Source organism: Tyto alba, unplaced genomic scaffold, assembly GCF_018691265.1.
Source record: "Tyto alba isolate M040663 unplaced genomic scaffold, T.alba_DEE_v4.0 Super-Scaffold_9, whole genome shotgun sequence".
Lineage (NCBI taxonomy): Eukaryota > Metazoa > Chordata > Aves > Strigiformes > Tytonidae > Tyto > Tyto alba.
Genome location: NW_024881330.1, coordinates 139,834 through 160,926, shown reverse-complemented (window position 1 = coordinate 160,926; position 21,093 = coordinate 139,834). Strand labels below are relative to the sequence as shown.

The window sequence follows — 21,093 nt, the reverse complement described above, 5'->3', positions numbered from 1 at the left end:
GGCTTATAGTTTAGCCCCATTGCAGGGTTAGTTTACCCATTACCCCTCCTTTTTTTTTTTTCTTAAACAGTAGTTGTTTTAGCCTGTGGAGAACCAAAGCACTGAACTTTTCTGCTCTCCCTTCAACTGTGTTATTTCAGCTTGATCTCTCTTACCTGTTCTAACCAGAGTGTTTTTCCTGCTTTTCTTATTTTGTCTGTGTATTTCTAGTAACTGAGACACAAAGTAGTGCTTTTTCATTTTTCTCTTCTTTGGATGTCCGATTAATATCTTCTTTCTCCTTAGTTTCTCTTAATTTGCATTTCCATTGAGTCCCTTAATCGTCATTTTTTAAAAAAGTTGTAACCTGCTGCTTCTTTTTTAAAACCTTCTTGATGAAGTGTTGCAAGTTGAATACCATGAGAAGTATAAATTACATCTGCAATTTGAAATTCATGATCTGTCTCAATGGGGATAGCTCAGTGTACCTCAGTGACATATCAGTAATACAGATGACAGTTGGCATTAAGGACATTTTTCTACATTAACTTCACCTCCTCCCATTATTTCTGGGTGTTCTACTGTCACACTTATGCACTTGCTCTCCCTGGAAAAGAAAATGTGAGTACTTGGTCTTTTTCCATTCAGCTGCATGTGTCCACTTTTGTGCATGCACATGCACTTACACACACTTAAATGTTTTCCTTTACAGCCCTGAAGAAATTATGCGTAGGCATGCATGGCTGCTTTCCCTCCCCCAAAACCTTTTAAATAAAAATGCATGCAGCATTTTTTCTCCTCTTTTTACAGGTACTTTATTAAACATTTATCTGTTGTTTTTTTTTTTTTTTTTTCTCCAAAACAGCTCTCATCCAATAAACACCCATGCCTTTGGTTTTAGTTTTTTTTTCTCTCTGATCCCAGTAATACGTGGTGTGCAGTGGTCCGTCCTTTCTTTCTTTACTTCCTGTGATGTTACCTCTGCCTCCACCCTACCTTGATGAGTCCTACATGTCCTTGTCTTTCCCCCACCACTGCTGTGTGTCCTTGTGCTCTCCTTATTCTTTTGTCATAGGTCTACAGGCTTTGCTTGAGATCCCTGACATTGACATACTCTTTCTGCGAAGCCCTTGAGTAGCACTAGTCATAATTCTCTTTGTAAAGCCTAGTCATGTTGGTTCTTTGACTTTGAGACTGGGCCTTTGAATTGAAGCCATTTGTTTGTCTCTGATGTTCCCAGTGAGGTCTGTCTATATACCAGGTTTACCAAGGTCTCTATCTGATCTAGCTTGACTCTGTATACATCCCATTTTGTTCCAGGCTTTTTTATTTCCCATTAGAAAAAATAATGCCCATTTGGTGATTCTGTTCCTTTCCGTAAGGCATTTTGTATCCTGTATTTCTGTCTGGTTCCTGATAGTAGCTTCTTCTATTACCATTGTTCAATTATTTTTTTTGCTTTTTTTTCCCCCCCCTCACTTCCCCAGCTTGCATGTTTCTCCTGAGCCTTATGTTTGCATGTGTTTGGGTTTTTGATTTTTTCCCCTTTTCTTTCACTTTCTGTCCACAGCAAGTCCTACAGTCTCTTTTCCCTGTTCTGAAGGGGGGAAAAACTGAACAAAATTCCTTGCCTCTACTGCCTTTGTTCTGGTGGCAAAGCATGTACTTCAATATATTTGTTTCTCCTCAAACATATATGGATACTTGCACTCTTTAAGACAATCTCTGACTTTCATGTGCCTTGTCAATATGCTGCATGTCATTGCTTTCCCTTGTGACAGCTTGTGTACGTGAGGCAAGTATGAGTTCTTGTGACTTTCTGAGGAAAGAAAATAGGAGTTACATGTTCTTTCTCTGAACCAAAGGATGGAAAATGACAGACGTGTAATTTGTTATGCCTGTCTCTACCACAAAGACAGTGAAAAGTCTTTATGCCTCATTTATCTTTATCCACAAAAATTATCCCTATGCTTGCATTTTCCGTCTCTCCCAAGAAAAAAAAAAAAAATCATACTTTCCTTTCTGTGAAGATAAATGCAAGAGCTTTTTCTCACCTGCTTCATTGACAAAACAAAAGCAGCTTCTTTCCTTGGGACAACACATTTCAAATACAGATTCTTTTTATCTCCCATAAGAGATTTTTTCCACACCTGCTTCCTCTACCAAACTGTACATGCTCTCCCTTTTCTACCCTCTCCATAAGTTATATATAAGTACTTTCAGACACTTTCCCCAACTTGTAGCCACAGCCTTTTCTCCCTGTTTCCTTTGTATGCTGTCCTCTCTCATTCCTTCTTCCTGATGGCCCCCATACAAGGGCTCTCCAGTCTTCTCTTACCTCCTTAGGTGATTCCTTGATTCCCCCCATTTGTTACAGGTGAGCTCCTCCGGGGCTGCAGCCCGGGATGGCCGTCTGAAGGTGGGAATGCGGATCCTGGAGGTGAATCACCAGAGTTTGCTGGGAATGACGCATACAGAAGCAGTACAGATACTCCGAAGCGTGGGTGATGCGCTCCTTGTGCTCGTGTGTGATGGCTTTGATCCGAAGGCTGCAGCTGCCATTGAGGTGAGAGCTTAAGTTCAGGGTGCCCTCGTAGTGACCGGTGCCACAAGGGTCCCACTGCTTTCTTCACAGAAGATTGCTGGATTTTCCTAACCTTTTGCTGTAGATTTATTTTTTTTTTAGGTTCCAGATTTCAAAGTCTGGTCTCCTGCTACATGAACTGGAGGTGGTTGTCAGTTCATAAAAGCAGTAGTCTCTAGAGCCTGTCTCACTTCTGCTGATTATAGAACTGTTTCACAACATGACTGTGCTGGTTAGAAACGTAGTTTTCAAGTTTATTCTCTCCAGGTTAATTATGCCTGTTTTTTCTTGTGCCGGTGTTATATTTAAGGTAAATTGTCTGTCTGTTCACTGGTGTTTGCCTTTCCCCACAGGGAAACACTCCCAGCAGTCCTGTGCCTTCTCAGATTTCTTTTTTCAAGGCTTAGCGAGTAAACTTTTTTATTGTCCACTAGACTACGTACCCAATCCCTGGTCACCCTATCCCCTTTCTATACCTGTTTCAATTCAAATTCATCTTTCTTAGTCCTCAAGTTCCTTGAGTAATTGACAGCTGAGATAAGGTTTCAAGTTGTGAAGGAGTTCTGACTTGCCTAGGATCATCTTGGCACTCTCTGTCTGTGAGCCTAGGATATGGAATTTTTTTGTATGGCATACTGTGGGCTTCCACCATGTTTTGTTGCCTTTTTGTTTTGTAGATGTCCCCAGGAATTATTGCAAACCCTTTTGCTGCTGGTATTGGGCGCAAGAATAGCCTGGAAAGTATCTCTTCTATCGATCGGGATTTAAGCCCTGAAGAACTGGAGATCCTTCAGAAGGTGGGTGTTCTGGCTACAACTGGGACAATGTTATGGAGTGGAAAAAGTTTCTCAAAATCTCTGGTGTCTCTGTCTCCCTTGGTGCATAGAATCTGCAATGTAACGGGTAATGGACTTCCTTTTTATGGGATTAGCGGGTCCCAGCATTTTCATCAGGAATGCTCTAGGATGGGACTCTGAAATCTTCATGAGGTTACAGGTGCTCCAAGTGGGGAGAGAGCAGTGGGTGAAGTGGCTCTAACTTTGGTCTCTCCTAGGAGATGGAAATGGTGAGAGAAGCAACTCAATGGGAGAGAGAAGAAATGGAGAAAGTGGTGAGAGATTTTTCATGTAGCAGAATCTGTTCTTGACAGAGGTTCTGCCAAGCCTGTGAGCCCTAAGCAAAATGCCACAGATTATTTCTACCTAGCAGTTAGTGCTATGACAGACTTTGGGCCTTCTCTCTTCAGTGCGCTGCTCAGTTACTCTAGCTGCTTTTTGGCTTTGCCATACCCTTCCTATGTACCTCTTTGATGGTACTCTTCTGTTATTTACAGAGTTCATCTTTGTTACCTGCTAGTACTTTCTGGCCAAGCTGCAACTTTGAGAAAAATGGCCTATTAGTTTGGAAGTCCCGCATTTAATCAATTCTCTCTGTACAGCACTCCATGACCTGACAGAACTTTTATGAGCAAAGCTGAGAACACACAGCTCAAAGTAGCCCTGATTTGAAGAAGTGGTGCTGTTAATCACCAAGTTTGTGCTCCTCAGTTTATGTGATCATTTTTCTGATTTGTTACGAGAATTTTATATCTCTGCCCACTATTTTAGCCTTTCGCAGAAATAGATTAGCAGACGTCAAGCCCCTCAAGGACTTGGGCTTTCTAGTTATCCCTCTTGCAACTGTAACTTATTCAATCAGATTCGTTTGGAAGATGAGGGAAAATTGAATTCTTCAGTATTGTCAAATAGGAATCTTTTTTCCTGTCAGATAAGTACGTGTACTTTTTGCAGGCATTTCTTCAGGTTTCCAATTTAGATATACCTTATATTTGTCTAGGGTCTTTCTGTAGGCATAATCACTCAGCCTTTTTTACATTTATTACACCCCACAGGAGTGTAGTTGTGTTTGCTGTTCTGGATGGAGGTGATATTTATAACTTAGTCCACACTTGAGATTTTACTTATTTTGGAAAAAACAGCCAAGGTTTTGAATAGGCAATGGCACAGACTGTAAGAGGACAGAGCAATGAACAAGAAAATGGCCATATGACCTTTCTGGCACAATATATGTGTAATCATTAAATTTATATATATTTTATATTTATATAATCCTAATCTGCCTTTTGTCAGTGACTGCAGTGGGCTATGCAGGGTATGATTTTACAAAAGACTGGGGTAAAGAGACAGAAGGGTTGAGGGCATTGCAGACTCCCTTTGGAAGCTTTGCTTTATCTTTGCTGGCCTACAGCTTAGGTTGATGTCAGCATGTGCAGGAATAAGTCCTGTCCTAAGTATCTGCAAGGTGTTCTGATGGTATTCGAGATCTATACTTAGATAGGAATTCTTCCACTGAAACGACTTCATAGAATAATCTTCAACCTGATCTAGTTGAAGACATCCCTGCTCATTTCAGGGTGGTTGAACTAGATCTTTAAAGGTCCCTTCCAACCCAAACTTTTCTATGATTCTATGAATAATAACAAAGGGACCTCCACAAGTCACTTGGTTCAGCTCAGAGCAGAGCCAATTTAGATCAGATTTAGGTTTTTCCTATGATATCTCTTGTTCCTTGCCTAGGAAGGCACTGAGAGTGGTGTATAATGGTTTCAGAAGACCTGATTTTGTAGTGTTAGTGTTGCAGCAAAGGGTGTTCCTACTAGTTTTATGTTAGTAGCATATAGATTTGCATATTCTTCAGGTACTATAGACTTCAGGTATTATGAGTCATTATCAGCATTTCTAACACCTCTGGATAAACCAAGAGCAAGTCTGGCCCCAAAACCATGCTGTTCTGTCTGAGCGGGTTGCATTAGTTCAGTCTTAGATAGATAAAAAATTTTTCCAAAATTTATGCTGGGATTACTTAAAAATAGCCCTGAGACTTTGTGGAAAAAAAGCAGAAAAAACTTTATGACTGGTGACGTAGCCTTGGCCATATCTCATTTTAAAAAGCGCCAATGGTATTATGATAGCTTTTTATGGAAAACTTAAACTTGAAATTTTATTAAAATGGTTAATTTGAAAGAAAAAACCCTTAGTAATAACTAGTCATTCAGCCATCAGCAATATTTCAAAACAATGATGAGCATCTTACAACAAATACCATTATTCTTCCTGGAGGCTGAACAATGCACAGTAATCGTGGTTCATCTTTCTTGGATGTTTTACTTTTGATAGATTTTAAAGCAACATTCTGAGGTTGCAGTGACGTGTATTTAAGGACTTCTAAAGTCTGTATTCCCATATATACTGCCTTTTCTCTCACTGTAGTAGGGCTTAGTATAATTACAGCGATGTCTATCCCAACCTCTTCTCATACAAGTCTGAGAAGTATGCCTGTAGCCTGGTGATCAGCAGAGACCAAGACTCCCCTCCAGAATTGCCTGTGCCTTTAAAATATCTTATATTTTTTGGTGCCCCTTGCATTAGGTTGCTAGGAGGAGGTTGTGGTGGATGCTCCAGACTCCTCTGATGTCTCAGGATCCATGGCCTGAGACCCAAGAACAAAGACACATTTTTCTGCTGTTGCCTTTTAGCATGACCTTGAAACTGGGATTCTGTCTCTGTTACTGGTTTTGATGATTAAATTTATACCAGTGATGGAGCCAGCACTATATGGTAGCTATTGTAGTGCTAAAGGAAGTTCCCACCTCAGTGCCAGATCCTCAGGAATACTATTTGTGTCAACATTTTTGGACCTTTCCTCTAATACTTCAATGTTTCATGTTCACTTTTGCACAAGAGTGATAGAGATCAAACATGTCTCCTTACAGTAAGGTTGTGAGCTGAAGAAATGAGAAGAATTTTGGCTTTGCTATACTCACTGTTAGTCCTGTAGAAGTTTTCACATAACACTGTTGCACTCACTGCATACGGCTGTTAAGTTCAATTCTTTGATAATTTGGTCTCTAGTAGCAATATTAGTAACTCCAAATCTCCATGGACTGATTCATGGCGCATTTCTCTGTCGCAGCTCTGTAGCTGTAGTTACTTTTCAAGTCATTTTTCCAGAGCTTGTCCAGGCTCCCAAGATGTTGTCAGAAATGAACTTTGAATGTTCCGCAGCTCCATCTGGGCTCGCTGGTGCTCTTGCCCCTCTTAAGACCTCAGAGAAGGATCACATACAAGATTACTGTCAGCTTGAACACTCACCTTACAGATAAGCTTGTCCAAAATAAGCATAACCAGCTTCAGAATATGCTTTAGCTTAAATATCCCTAAATATCTCTTTGGGTCTTGTGATGCTCCGGAGTGTTAGTTTCTTCTCATGTTGCTCATTATTGTCTGGAGATCGGGGGTGTGATGTGGGACACTGATTATTTGCTCGTGGTATTGCACAGAAACTTTGAAGAGAAGGGCCTAGGTGCTTATCAGAATTTTCAGTTAGCTCCCTCTGTATTTCTCAGATGCCTTCCACCTCCCATCCTCCTAGGCTTGGGACTTCTGGACCATCTGGTTGCTGCTGTTTGGGAGGAGCAGTCAGGAGGGTTGCAATACACAACAGAACAGAAGAATGATGTTGCTTTTGTCCACAGCCCTTGCTGTGTAGCATGGATGCTGGGCAAAAAGTCACAAAAGTACAAGTGCACAGAAATAATTCTTTAAGACAAGTAACATATTATTACCTTCCTCTTGCAGCTTGGAAGCAAGCCCGTAGCTGGGGCTTGTGAGATTAGTCACTGGTCACTCTTACAGTATTCCTGTGCTGTGCTGAATGACTGAGAGCTGACCAGCTGACTTTAAGCCCTGCCTTATGCTTATACAATTTCTGTCTCTATATATAGTCTTTTGGCTGTGATGCTATTAACAAGCATGTGATTTTTTTTTTTTTAGGTCTTTTTCCTTAGTGACAGCTAGGCCTGTGCTCTGTAGATTTGTTTTTCCATTCCCTTCCAGCCTCTCCAGTCAGTGCTTTGTCAAGATGTCTCTTCTAGCAATAAGCAATCTTCTTCTTTCCCTTGGTGATGACATAGCCTGTGTTTGGGGGAGGGGGTCTTTAGCAACCTTTGCTTTTCCCCAGGATTGACCCCACTGAGGATCTTAGAGACATTCTGCTCCCTTCCCCTCATCTGGTGACACCCTGGCTTGTGTTATATGGGGTGTCTGTTCCCATCCGTTTTGCTGGCGATAACCAAGCTCATGCAGAATTCTAGCTCCTCTTTCCCTGGGCCCGATGTATGTGCTAGGTTTCTGCTCGCCCTTTCCTGGTGCCAATGCTGTTCATGCTCCTCTGTCCCTCCCCTGGAGTTACTGCCCAGCATGGTGCTGACCTCTTTCCCTCTCTCTTTGCCTGTGCTGCTTGGATGCTGCTCTGACTCTGTCCTGTCTCAATGGAAGGAGTGGATGCGTAGGGAGCGGGAGGCAGCCACGCAGCAACTTGAGGAGGAGGCAGAGGTGAGGAGCATGGTGGGAGGGTTGGAGAGTCGCAGAAAAGGGATGCAACTGGACTTGAAGGCTGGAGAAATCTCTAAAAGCGTTTGTTTCCATAATTTCTGTTTTCCACTTTCCCCTCTGCCCCCCCAAAAGACTTGACTTTTGGGTATAAGAGAAGATACCAGAAATGAAGAAATCTGTAATATGATTGAGGAAGGAATGGTGAAGAACAATGGCTAGAATTAGAAAGGCAGACAAATGCAAATGGGAAACAAAATCAAACGAAATTATACAATGAGGGTGAGTTAAGGTTGAGAAAAGATACTGTAGAGGAGTTGTAGATTTGTACTCTCAAATGTCTCCAGATCCAGACTGGAAACTTTTCTGGATGCTCTTTGGAGAAAACTGGTATGTATGTCACATTCTCCTCTCTCCCTGTAGGGGAGTGGATGTGTGCACGTGGGGGCAGGAGGAATGGTGGGGATCTGTGCACCAGTGGGTGACCAGGGCACAGAGCGACATGTTCTCTGCAGTATTTCTCAAGCCTGGCCTCTGTCATGGGCCCCCGTGGTTGTGTTTGGAACAATTTCAGGTTCATTTCCACACAATGGGAACTTTCTGCAGAGTTTAGCAATAAGGCCTTGGTTATTACTAGGGGTGGTTTCCTTTTAATTGCTCTTTCCAGTTGATTTAGTTGACTTCTGGCCTGATCTCTTCCTGGTGTTTGTGTTTTTTTTTGCTCCCCCCCTTGCCCCTCTCCAGAATATCACCAGTGAACCTTTGAGACTGGACTATCGGACCCTGGCTGCTTTGCCCAGCAGTGGCTTACAGAGAGTCAATCGCACTGTAAGTGAGGGGCTGTTGAGACGTGGGTCCCTGTGTGGGAGAAGCCGTGGTTGTGCTGTTATCTGCCCCCTCCTTGTGCCCTGGTGTGAGATGACAATATTCTCTGCAGAGGAAAACTGGGAAGCAGAACTGTGCTAGACTGTGACACTCAGAAATGGGAGGTAGTCACAAAAGAATGATTAGAATAAGAAAATGAGAAGAGCAGAGCCAGGTTGCTTTCTGTTTTGGAAAGGGAGGTGCCCTGTATAATTACCAAGATGCAAAAGGACATGTCTTGAACAAGGCAGAAAGAACAGCCCAGCAGGAGAGGAGGATACATATGAATGGGAGTGTACAGGGGTTTTATCATGGGAGGAAGCAACTACTGAAAGCTGCAGAGGAAGGAGGGAAAGATTCTTCCTGACACAGAAGATTACAATGTTGTGTGCAAAACTTAGTTGAAATTAATTGTGGGATGGTGTTTGAGGAGGGATGCAGTGTGCTGATACCAAAAGTATTAAAAGAAAGTCAGGATCCACCTAGGACTACAAAAGGCAAGGTGGCAGTGATTGCATATCATGACTTAGCCCTGATACAGCCTTGGATACTCCTGCCCCTGTGACCTGCATTTCAGTCCCTGATACGTAGTGGCAGCTCAGCCAAGAGAAAATCCAGATTTCACAAACTTCACAGATTACAAAGTCATCTGTCTCTCCTGTGTTGTTTAAAATCTCACCTCACCTCTCCATCTTTGCTTCTTTCGATCATGTTTTATCTTCCCTGCATCACACCTATTCCACTGGGTTTCTGCCTGCACCTTCACACACATCCTCAGTATTCACCTCCATTCTTTTCCTCCTGTTGCAGCAAGATCACCTTTTGCTGTCATCATCAGATTCTGCATTCCCATTCTGCTGTTTCGGGATTATCTCTTTTACCTTTACTGTCTCCATCTCATTCCATCCAGCCAGGTCTCCTCTCCTATTCATCTATCCTCTCTTTGACTTCAGGCTCTTTTACTTTTCTGATTTCACACTGCTTAGTGCCCTGCTTTGTCTCAGGCTTTGTCTCATTTTATTCCTCCCCAGCTTTTTCTCCCAGCTGTTCACACAGAAAAGTGTAATCAGGAAAAGTTTTAACATATTTTTAGCATCTCTTAGTGTAACTTAGTAGCTGGAAACAAGGGGAGATCCAGCCCCATGCAAGCAGCTGCCTCTTTGCTGAACAGTCCTCTGTTGTCCAGAGCAGAGCAGCATTTGGGAACTTGTGCATTAGCAGTCTATATAAGCCCAGGAACGCTTGGCACTGGAATGTGGAGCTGAACACACTGGAATGCCAGGGTGTATGGGCGGCATCTATAAATGTCCCATTTCAGGGGAAAGCCCAATTGGTGCCCATGTTTATTTTTTCCAGCTGTCATTTGCCCAGCCCTGTCTTTGCTCTGTTTAAAAAAATACATCTGCCTAGACTGTGAGTGCAGGGAGATACAGGCTTCAAGGACAGCAAGGTTCTGGCATTCCTTCAGGAGCTGCACTTTGCCTGTTTGGTGACTGCCTGGAAGACTCACACAGATCAGTCCAGCCAGCACAAAAGCAGGCGGCTCAACTAACAGGTTTCTATCTCCAGACAGTCTGACTGGATTAAGATGAGTAATACTATTGCCCAGTTCCCCAAGCATTTTTCTCTTTCTTCCTGTGTCTGGGCCAACTTTCTCACCACGTATATTCTCCTCTAAGCAGTGTTTGCATATCTTTTGTTGCCATATAGTTCCTGCAAGAGAGGTGCAGGGCCTGTTGTTCGTGCTGTTGAACAGGAGGAAGTGCAGACCTCTGTTGTGACCACTGTAGATTGCGGGTGGAATTTGTCATGAGGATTTCCTCTAAAGAAAGGAGCAGATAGTTGTCTCTCTTGGATTAATCTCTATTAATGTGTATTGGTCCTTTTGTGAGCAAGATTTAACAAAGGCTTACTGAGATGTGAGCCTGTTTTGTCTGCATACTTTTAAAACCCCAACTGACAAATTCCACTTGAAAGCTGCATAAGAATGCTCTTCTCAGTGATGCCCACCGGCTGTGCCAGCTGCTCAGTAAGTTGATGTCTGCAGAGTACCCAGTGCACTACAGTGTCTGGATACTGCCGTCACAGCAATAAAAGATCTATTATAGTCTGTGTCTTCTGCATAGTACAAGCTTGAAAACCATACCCATGAATGACTGCATCTAGCCACTGCAAACATTTAAAATCGTGTTTTGCTTTCTGGACTATAACAAACAGAGACTTTACATCACTCAGTAGTGTGTCACCATGGTTAGTTAATTAACAATCTGTACTTTCTAGTCTGACTCTTATTTCTCTTCAATTTGTAGCCATTAATTCTTTCTCTGTACTTGTTCATTAGATTTAAAATTAGATTTGTTTCAGTGTCTGGGGCAAAGTGATGGATCAGAACTGCAAATGCATTTCTTCTGTCTTTGCCTTGGAGGATGCAGGGTAAAACATGATTGGCCTGTCTACTAGACTGGGGAGTGACAGGGGCAAGGCTGGGAAAAGCATACTGCATTGCTGAAATCTTTGCTTACTTGAAATAGAAATTGTTGCTTGTCTGATAAAAATAGCCCACTGTGAAGTAGAGGGAGCGAGGCATCCTGCACTGGAATACACTGCTGCAGCAGAAGTGCTGGAGATTAAAGAGAGGGGTAGATGAAGCTCCCTTCCAGTCATGTTCATGAACAAAATAGGGATTGATGCTCCCCATGGACTTCATGCAGTCTTGCTGAGATGCCCATCTCCACAGTGCCCTAAAAGTGTTGTTTATTTTTTCCCTTTGTGCGAAGCAAAGTAGGCCTTGGTGGTGGGATTCACCTGGGACCTGGCTTAGTCAGTGTTTTTGCTCTTCTGCTTTGCAAGGGCAAGCGGCAGTGGTGTTGGAGGGGCTGGCTGTAGGACCGACAAACCCACTTTGCAGTGGTGGATTGCCAGCAGTGTTTTCATTACAGCATCCCCAATGAACAACTAATGTTCCCAAAGGCACTTTTTGCCTTGCATAACTTTGTGTGCTAGAGCTCTTGATAGTGTAGTTTATGGTACTCTGAGAAAAGAAGGGTGGAATTTAGGGGTGTTTTGTTCGGAGTTTCTTTTGGTAGAGTTTTTTTATATTGGAAAGTCACATAGCTACAATAGCAAAATTTCTAAGTGTAGCACAGGCATCACTGTCTGAAGAAACATGATATGAGCCAGGGCTCTGCCAAGCACTGCGTTAGGTTGGGTTGGGGTTGAGGGGTTAGAGGAGGGCCTCAGAAATTCCTGAGCCTCTCAGCTGCCATTGTAGTCACCAGCCCACCCAGCCCTTGAGAGCTATTTTTGTGAATGCTGCCATGACACAGGAGCTGGAGAAAGTGCTCTAAGCAGAGGAGGTCTTTCTGCTCCTCGGCAGGCACTTGGGTAGAAGGAGATTGGATCATTGCTCTCTGATTATCTCTGCTTCCCTGAAGAAGGCTTTGACTGGGGTAACAATCTCTCTTTTATAGTTTTAAAAGAGGAAAGGTCAGTGCTTCGTCTTGGATGGGTATAGTTTTGCCTAGGCAGAACTGGAGCTCTGTTTCAGACCTGCCTTCAGTAAGAGTGCTCAAAGGGATCTGTGCTCTTTTAGCTGTTATTTAACGCTCTGTTACTTGTTGGTGTGTATTTTGATGAAGTGGGGCCATTTGCTCATGCAGGTGTGATAGAAATGCATGTGGTAGGCAATATGATGATAACTGTAACTATGAAAATGCACTGGAATGAGGTGAGAGGTCTTACTCTGCGTGACCATGCTGGTACTACTTGAAAGTATGTTGGAGTGAGACAACTGGTGTTTGACTGTGTGACGGAGTTGAACTGAGAATGTGCTGCAGTGAGGTGGGAGAGGATGTGTGCTTGTGCAGGCAATCAGTTTTGCTAGAGAGCTGAAGTGTTACTGGTGAGCTTCTGAAGTGCAGGCTGGAATGTGTATGAGAGCTGGTAAGGTACAGGGAGTGTGCTTGTGCCTGTCAACTACTTGGTGTATGTATTGCATGCCGACAGCAAGGTCCTCTATTGGAAGTAGCATTTGGGCTCACAAGATTGGTGGTAGAGTAGAGAGAGAAGGGGTGGTGGTGTGGGCATTAATACTGGAATTCTCCTCTCCCCTATCCTTCAGCATCAGCAGCTGCTCAGTATTTTCTCCCTCCTCTCCTTTACTCTGTTCTCCTTATTTCTTTCTGATCCTTTTGTTTTCCTCTCAGCTTGTTCAGTATAAGGCGGCCAGCTCCAGAATGGAGGGCGACTGTGCTGTGCTGTCCCTGCCAGTGGCACAGGACAGCCGGGATTCATACCCAGACACAGCTGCAGGCCCGATCATCGGAAGCGTGGCTGGCCTTCCTCAGGACCCTGCATCACCTGACAAGTGCACGAGCAGGGCAGAAAAGCCCCAGCTAGACGAGCAGGATCCCACAGGTTGTCCCTTGTCCCAGGACCAGATGCCAAAGACGCCAGAGCAAGAGTGTATGATCGACTCTCAGCCGATCCTCTTCAGTGAGAACCCCTTTGTGGTGGCTAACCGCAAGGGGAAAGCAGCAGGCAAGGCTTGCCTGGGGGGCCCACCCCTCGGCTATGGCAGGGGGGGAGTGCTGAAGACCAACCTTTACTCCAAGGCAAGCAGTCCCATGGCACGCTATGTGTGGCATGCAATCACGCAGTTAAGGCCACCTGCATTCTACTAAACCCCTGCGCATGTACTGGACCCCCGACGCCAGGCAGCACGAGGCCTGTGCAGGAGCTGGTTCCACCTAACACAAGTGCTTCTCCAGTCTTGTGTGCAGAGGCTGTCAGCCGCTGACGGTCAGGGAATTGTCTGCCAGCCACTAATGTACCCCCGTTATTGCCAAGTGTGGACACTGCTAAGCCTTTCTTTGAGGGGAGGCAGTGGCATCAGGCACCTTCCCCAGTGTCTCTCTGGGGTGGGCAGGAGTCAGGCTAGGAGCAGTGGTGTTCCCTATCTGCTCTGATTGTGAGAGTGGAGAGTTGGAAGGGCTTGTAGAAGAATGGTGGTGGTGTCACACCTATGTATCTGGGCCTGAACAAACTCAGCTGTTTCTAGACTTCTGAAAACTAAGAGGCAGTATAGCTGACATAGTTAATCTGCAGCCCAGGGGCATGCTGTTCCTTGAAGTGACACGTTTCAATATACCTAGCCTTTGCTTTTTGCTCTGGGAAGTCTGTATTTAACTTTCTCACTGTTGCACATGAAACCTGTGGCAGAGCAAGGACTAGACCCAAAAATACTATGTTCCGTATTAGCACCACACCACTCTCCTCTTCTTCCTTTCTCAGACTTTCAGAAGATCTGAAAAGCAAGAGAAGCAAAACAAACAAACAGCCCACACAAAGAAGAAAAACCAACCAAACAAAAAACCACCCAGCTGTAGTTCTCTTAGGTGTTTGTAGCCTAGTTCCTTGGTGAGAATTTGTTTTTTACAGATGTGCAGGCAGATAAGCATAGAGCAAGGCATGTAGTTGAATCTCTGTAACCTCTCATTATATTGAAAGTCAAAGACTGGGGTTTGGATATTACAGACATCCAGCTTTAGAGTTCAAGAGCTTGAAAAAGCAGTGGTCACAAAGTACTGACCCTTTCTGAAGGCAGACTTTATGCCAAATCAGCTGTCATCAGTCTGGAGGTGGGCATCACACTTAGCTGGAGATAATCTAATTCCATGTTACTGGCAAAAGGAATCTGTTCCCCCTGTCTGTATGGTTCTCCTCCTGTATGCTGACACCAGAACTGGAGCAGTCATGTGTCAGATGGGTTACAGACCCGAATTCCCTGAAAAACAGTATTGTAGAACAGCTCCTTCCTTGGTGGATTGGTAAGCTGCATGTGCTGGCACATGGGAAGACTTGAAAGGCAGTAGCCAGAAGCAGAGTGAGCAATAAGGCATGAAAGTAGATCAGTTGATACTACCAGAGTCTCTGTCATTACAGTGCTAAGAAGGATCAGATGTTTTCTGTGCTCCAATACAAACTTCAGATCCCATCCCCTGGCTTGGTCAGTAGAAGTGCAATTGCCCAAGGCTGACTTGAATCACATTAACATGATTCAGTAGTGTGTGGGTATGGTATTAATGAATGCGGAACCCTAGACTTGGTTAAATGGTATTCTAAATCCCACGTGACCCATTTCCATCTTTAGGCCTCTCAAATACTTTTTAAATCATGCTCCTTAATCCTGCGGACAGACTGCAAGTAATTACTGGGACTGCTTCCTTCTTGTAGCTGTTGGGACTGGCTGTAGACTGGCTCAGCCTGAGCACTGGTGATCATAGGTTCCTGTGGAAGGGGTGCGAGCCCTGTCTTTCCTAGGCACTGGGCTACTTGTAGAGGTCTTGCCAGTAGGCCGATGACAGTGGATATGGCTGGGGATGAGTTTTGTCTCCTTTCAGTTGGGAGTGGCTTTTTTTGCTTGGTGTCTATACAACAAGGTTGTTTGCCTAGACTGTGGCGTAGTCTGTTGAGGGCTAATGAGAATTTAGGGGGAGAGGATTCCCAGGGATGTCTTACAAGGCAGAGGACTTTAACGTGATTCAGTTGGTCTTGCAGGCCATTTGGATATGATCTCAGTTCCAATGTTTAATGTCATTCCTGTCATTCCCTTGCTGTTTCTATCACTTTTTGCAAGTTTCTGCCATATGATAGCTGCTGTTGAGCCCAATGCTAACTGCTTTTGTGTGGTAAGGTGGCCCATAGTTGGCCTCAGGCTGGATGTCTGTGCTCTCCTTGCTAAGGGAGAAGCATGGAATTTGCTGCTGTACAGTGACTAGCTTTGTCTTCTCTCTTTCAGACTCCTGCAGGCGAGTCTGGGACAGGAAATTCCAGGCGTGAAACCCCCTATTCTCCTAGTAATCAGCAGGTGAGACTGCTCCCAGGACAGGTAATACGGGGAAATGCAGGGAGGCATGCTTCCAGGGCAAGACCGCAGCAGGGCAGAGGAAGCTGAATGTGATTTCCATCCTTGAGAGTATCCAGGGATACAGAGACTATTTAATTCTGGCAATTGATACGTCAGAAGAAATGGAGAAGTCAGGATGTGAAGAACCATCTCAGGTCTGTAAATCGTCGCTACTCAGTCTCCCAGAGAGGTCCCTAGTTCTGTTTGTGATGCCGCCAGCCACCCACATCAGCTGGTCTGAAGAAAAGGATCCTGCAGCAGTTATAGGTTAGCCTGCTCCTAGGGAATGATTTTCTAAAACTCTTTGCATAGAGGCTAGCTTACACTCTGAAATGGGAAATTTCTTTATTTCTTGTAACTTCTGATTTTTTTTTTTTTATTTTGTAATCTTTACCTATTTCCACTAGCTGTTCTTATTTCTCAGAACAACTCTGATCTTTTCTAAAATCTTGCTAAGTCTTTGATTTCACTTTTCATCCTGTGGCAGTAGGTTTCACAAGTTAGTCGAGCCTTTTGAAGTTAAATACTCTTAAATGGATTTTTTTAAATTTTCCTTTCACAGTCATTACATGTTACTGTTTCTTATATTATGGGGCTGGAACGAACTGAAAATTATACCTTGTGCTCTGTTGCATTCCTTTTGGAGTGCAACTGCTCTCCAGCTGTTTGGTGTTACTAGCTCTGGTTCTTACCTGATCTTTAGCTTAGACATTTCAGTTCTCTAAGCTGGACTAAAGCTGTCTGCTTTTTTGCTAGGTTACTTCAGCTTAGTGAGATGAATTGGGATGAGGTGACGATTAACACTTTACTCTGGAGAAGGGTCAGGACCATGTGGCTGGGAGCAGCAAATAGGACAGTGGAGCTATTGTGAGCAACAGTTCAATCCATCTTCTGTTGCTTCCTTGGCTTATCTTGCATCTTCCACAATTCTTAGATCCTTTGAAACTGAGTGACCACCAGAGACACAATAAGATTAGAAAATACTATTCATTGTAGTAATATTTCAGTACGTTCTGTTCCAGCTGACAGTGGCTGCATACTGAACTTTCTGTTCCAGCTGCATATGTTTACTTAATTACTTTTCTGACAGTGATTGCATACTGATCAGAGGTTTACTTTAGGCTGTTTGTCTGTAAGTTTTCATATTACAAGAAGTACAAATTTTCTTTGAGATTGGGTTCTTTCTGTCCAGAAGGAATGGGGTCGGGATGATGCTCCTCATTCTACAATAGAAAGAGATCTAGATATTAATTTGCTCTGTTTTTAAAGATCCTCAGCTCTCAATTGAAAAAGAAGCCCAAATCCTACAGTGTTGCCATGCAGCTGCTCATGGAATGGTTTAGGATGGAAGGTTACTGAAGACCACATTCAGAGCAGGTCCAATTAGATCAGGTTACTGAAGACCAGGTCCAATTAACGTTTGAATGCCTCTAGAGATGGAAAGTCTACATCTTTCTAGGTGCCAGCTCCAATATTTGACTATCACTCATTGTGATTGATTTAATTTGTTTTTTCAAACTAGTATTTGGATGGAATGTCCCTTGTCCCAGCTTCTCATAGGCAACTTTAGTAGTACCCCTGATGGTTTTGTTTATCACTGTTTTGGCATTGGAGGCTCAGTGCTGTTGTCCTTGCCACTAGCAACCCTATTGCTATAATGTCATCTGCTCTCCTAACTCAGGATGGGCTTGCTCAATGATAAATTGTTTGTCTTTAGAGTCTAATAGTTTGTCATTATCGAATTCCTGTGGCAACGGTGACCACTTTGTCTTCTTACAGCAGTCGCTGCTCTGACAGTGGAAACTTTCCACATAAAACTGTTTGTTCTCTCCTCCGTGGGCTCTGAGAAGAATAAACAAGATCTCACTAATGCGTTCTATGGAGTTAAGAGCAGCCCAGGAGCACTTCTGCAGATGCAGGCATTTGTCTTCATAATTTTAAGTTGGATGTCTCAAACTCTCTGTTATGTAGCACTTGCGGTAATTTGTAGTCTATTCTGTCACTTCAGGTTTTTTGTATCATGAATCCTCTGTAGCTTGACCAAGATATTGAATGATCTATAGAGCTTTTTTCTTGTTTTTCTCTTTTATCCCTCTGTTCAGAGGTGCATATGCCAAGAGAGATTCTGTTAATATCTTAAAGCATTTATAACCAATTTCATTACTTTGTCCTTTACTTTAGCCTTTTAAGGTCATCAGCAGGTTTGCTCACTGTTTTCATTTCTGAGATCTAGTCCATGTGTCATTTTGATGCTTTTTTTTTGAGGCTTTTTTTCTTTACTTCATCTATGGCCGTTATGAACTGGTGACTCTGGCAGTTGTTCTTAAAGATGCCTTGGTGTCGCAATGCTGAGCCGTTAGCCTTAATAGTGGCATTCTCAACCCTGCATTCTGTATATGATCCTTCTGTCACATTTACATGATTCAATACTTTTTGGACCAAAGCCTTCCACAGCAGTCTCCTGCATGTCAGGTAAGACTGTATCTAGTAGATCTAGTTCTCTGAAAAGAGATATCTAACGTCAAGATAAAATATCTATCAGCGTTGGTGCGCCCTCACCTTGAATACTGTGAGCAGATTATAAAAATAACAGATTAGATAAACAGGTCCAACAGGCAGGACTGAAGGACACAGGGCAATCACTAGCTTTGTGGCTTGTACATGTTCTGGGAATTCAGGACACTTGACCTTCAGGTTGTTGCTCCAGAGTAGAAGTTCCAATGAACTGCATCTCTAATTCTCTGCCATTACCTATTTTTTAACGTAAATTCTTGGGGCTTGACATCTTGTAGTCCAGCCAGAATTTATAGGCTTATTTCAGAGCTCTCAGACAATTACGGAGAGAAGTTGAATCCTTTGTCCTGAGACTGGTATCATGATGGTCTTGCCTGGCCTTGAGTTCTGTGAGCTTCTGGTGGGGGAGGAAGCAGGCAGGGGGAGGAAGGTGGTGTTTGTGGTGGGTCTGTGTGTGCGTGCCAAGGAGAGCAGAGGGGCTTTCTCCATGGCAGGCAGCAGGGAGCTGCGTGGGGACACTGACAGCTCTGGATGGCTGCAGTCTCTGTGCTGGGAAAGGTGCTCGTCTCAGCCTCTTACACAGAAAACCCAGTCTCTTCGTTTTCTCTCCCATTCTCTTCCCTGACGATCCTCCCTGGCATTGCCCCTCTCCAGACGCCTGCAGCCCCTCGGCCTGCTCACCTGCCAGGCAGGGAGACCCGCTTTGTAAGTGCCTGTTGGTGTGCAGTGTGCGCTGCTGCTCTGTGCTGCTCTCACCCGGCACTGCTGCTCTTCGCCCCTTCCTCCGGCTTCGCGTTCCCCGGCTGGCTCTTGGGCTTGGTGCGCACCGAGGGCTTGCCGCAGAGAGCAGCGCCCGGGGCGGCAGGCCAGGGCACGGGAGACTGCTCCCTGCTAGCCACTGCTGAGATGGCATCTGTGAACGCTTCCTGGCAGAGAAGCTGTGGTGCTGATGGCTTTGCTCAAGCTCAGTAGCAAGTGCAGAGGGCAGGGGTGTAAACAAGGGCCAGGACCAACTGAGCTGGAGCAGAGAGGGGGGCGGTGGGGGTCAGTGCCCACAGATGTGCAGAGAGAGTTGTGAAAGCCTTCTCACATAGCTGAGGAACTGGGAGAAGCTCTTGTGGGTGAGCTCTGGACTGCTCCCTGCATGAGGAAGGTATGGTGGGGGTTATTATGGGACTTGGGGGATCTTCCCTGTACAGGGAGGGCGGCGGGGCAGGGGAGAGGTTGGCAGTTTTGTATTTCTTTGTGTATGGAGCACTGTAAATTAAAGGCTTCCTGTATGGACTTCAAATTTACACCTCTATATCTGTTTTCAGGCTTCCATTAACTTCATTACATCACAGGATGACAGTAAATCAGTAAGTACATCTGCCATGAGACCTTATTGTAGTGTCCCCATGCATTCTGCAGCACATAGAGCTTGCCTCTTCCTTCTCTGTGTGCTCAGTTACAGCCCTGTAAGTCTCACTGTTGGCTCTTACGCTGTCTTCTTCAGTCCTCCACTACACCTCAAGTTTGTACAAATGTACTAAGTCTTAAATATTGTCAATTTGAAAACTTGCTGCAAGCGTTTTTGCAGCTTTTATTCCTGTTTACCCTTGCAGATTTCACTCATGTAGTTTTTTCTGGCTTACTCAATTCCTGCTTCTACTTTCTTTAGTATTAGATGTTGTGTTTACTTCCACGTGGCTTCCAACAGTGATGACATTGAGGTCAAATCTCAGGCTCTTGTCTCTGCTCTTATGTCTGCATTTCTAATCGGAGCCCTAGCTGGGTCTCAGTTCATTTTCATCCCCAGCTTTTGCCAATACTCATTCCTGGCTGATGTTTCCCAACTGCATCTTCCATTCATGATGCTTATGTTCTCCAAGCTTTGACATACTCATGCCATACCCCTCTGACTCTTGCAGCTACTACTTGTATGGCAGATTCTTCCTTGTGTCCTGGAATTCTCTGTAACCCTTGGTCCTGTTGTGATTCTGACTCATCTGTTTGCCTGTCCGAAATACTTGCACCAGAGGCATTGCTTGGTGTTTGTTTCAGTGGCTCTCTCTCCCAGTCTGGTTGCTGGAGTCAGCAGCACAACTGAGGAACTGAGCTCGAGATGCATGGTTTTGTCTTGCATGGCAGAGACGTCTTGCTGCCCTAACTGCTTATTTCTTTTCTCTCTCTCTCTCTCTCCCCCCGCACCCCCTTCCTTTGCCTTTCCCCCTGTTGTGTGGTATTGACACAAGCAGACCAAACCAGGTGTCATTCAGCCTCTTTCCCGAGTGCGACAGAATGCTGCCTCACATAATTTGGAGGACGGGGACAGCCCCAATCCCTTCCAGCAACCTGAGCTGTGCTTCAATATCCAGAACTCTGTAAGTGGCCTGCAGTTCCTTCTTGCTAAGCTATGTCTATCTGCCCTAGGTTGCTAAAGTACCACTTTTTTTATGGTGGGTTGGCTGAACACACCCTCCCACTGGTGATTTTGTAGTGTAAAGATCATATGCCTTAGCTAAGGCTGGTCTTGTTTATGCATCAGTCTGGATGCCCTGGGTAAGAACACACACTCTTCACAGTCGAGTCATGGTCAGTGCATCCCATTCATTTTTCTAACACAGATGAACCTCAGCAGCTTGCCTGGTGTCTTCACTTACCCATTCAAGAAGTTAGTATTGTTGAAACTGTATTGTGGCTGAAATCCCCAGAGCAGTTACAGTTTTAGATCCTTTTTTATGAGGTGTTGCATTCTGTTGAGGTATAAATCTTTCAGAACCTTTATCAATGTCCTGCATCTTTGAGCAAGAGCCAATACCATCTTGCTGATAATTTTATGATTTGTAAAATTATCATTTTTGAAAGATCCGTAT

The 21,093-nt window shown here is 44.2% G+C and overlaps 1 protein-coding gene across 23 annotated transcripts in view; it reads left to right on the top strand.

Annotated features, from left to right (window-relative positions):
* Nucleotides 1–21,093, top strand: part of SCRIB (scribble planar cell polarity protein) — a 112,171-nt gene that overhangs the window by 65,659 nt on the left and 25,419 nt on the right. For 5 of the 23 annotated variants that reach the window (XM_042785761.1, XM_042785762.1, XM_042785755.1 and 2 more), the window contains 9 exons: nucleotides 2,357–2,545; nucleotides 3,241–3,360; nucleotides 3,618–3,674; nucleotides 7,900–7,956; nucleotides 8,698–8,781; nucleotides 15,617–15,685; nucleotides 18,893–18,943; nucleotides 19,555–19,596; nucleotides 20,473–20,601. In XM_042785761.1, the coding sequence (XP_042641695.1) occupies nucleotides 2,357–2,545; nucleotides 3,241–3,360; nucleotides 3,618–3,674; nucleotides 7,900–7,956; nucleotides 8,698–8,781; nucleotides 15,617–15,685; nucleotides 18,893–18,943; nucleotides 19,555–19,596; nucleotides 20,473–20,601 (798 nt within the window). The remainder of the gene's footprint in view (nucleotides 1–2,356; nucleotides 2,546–3,240; nucleotides 3,361–3,617; nucleotides 3,675–7,899; nucleotides 7,957–8,697; nucleotides 8,782–15,616; nucleotides 15,686–18,892; nucleotides 18,944–19,554; nucleotides 19,597–20,472; nucleotides 20,602–21,093) is intronic. The other 18 variants (XM_042785759.1, XM_042785778.1, XM_042785756.1 and 15 more) reach the window with 17 other exon arrangements.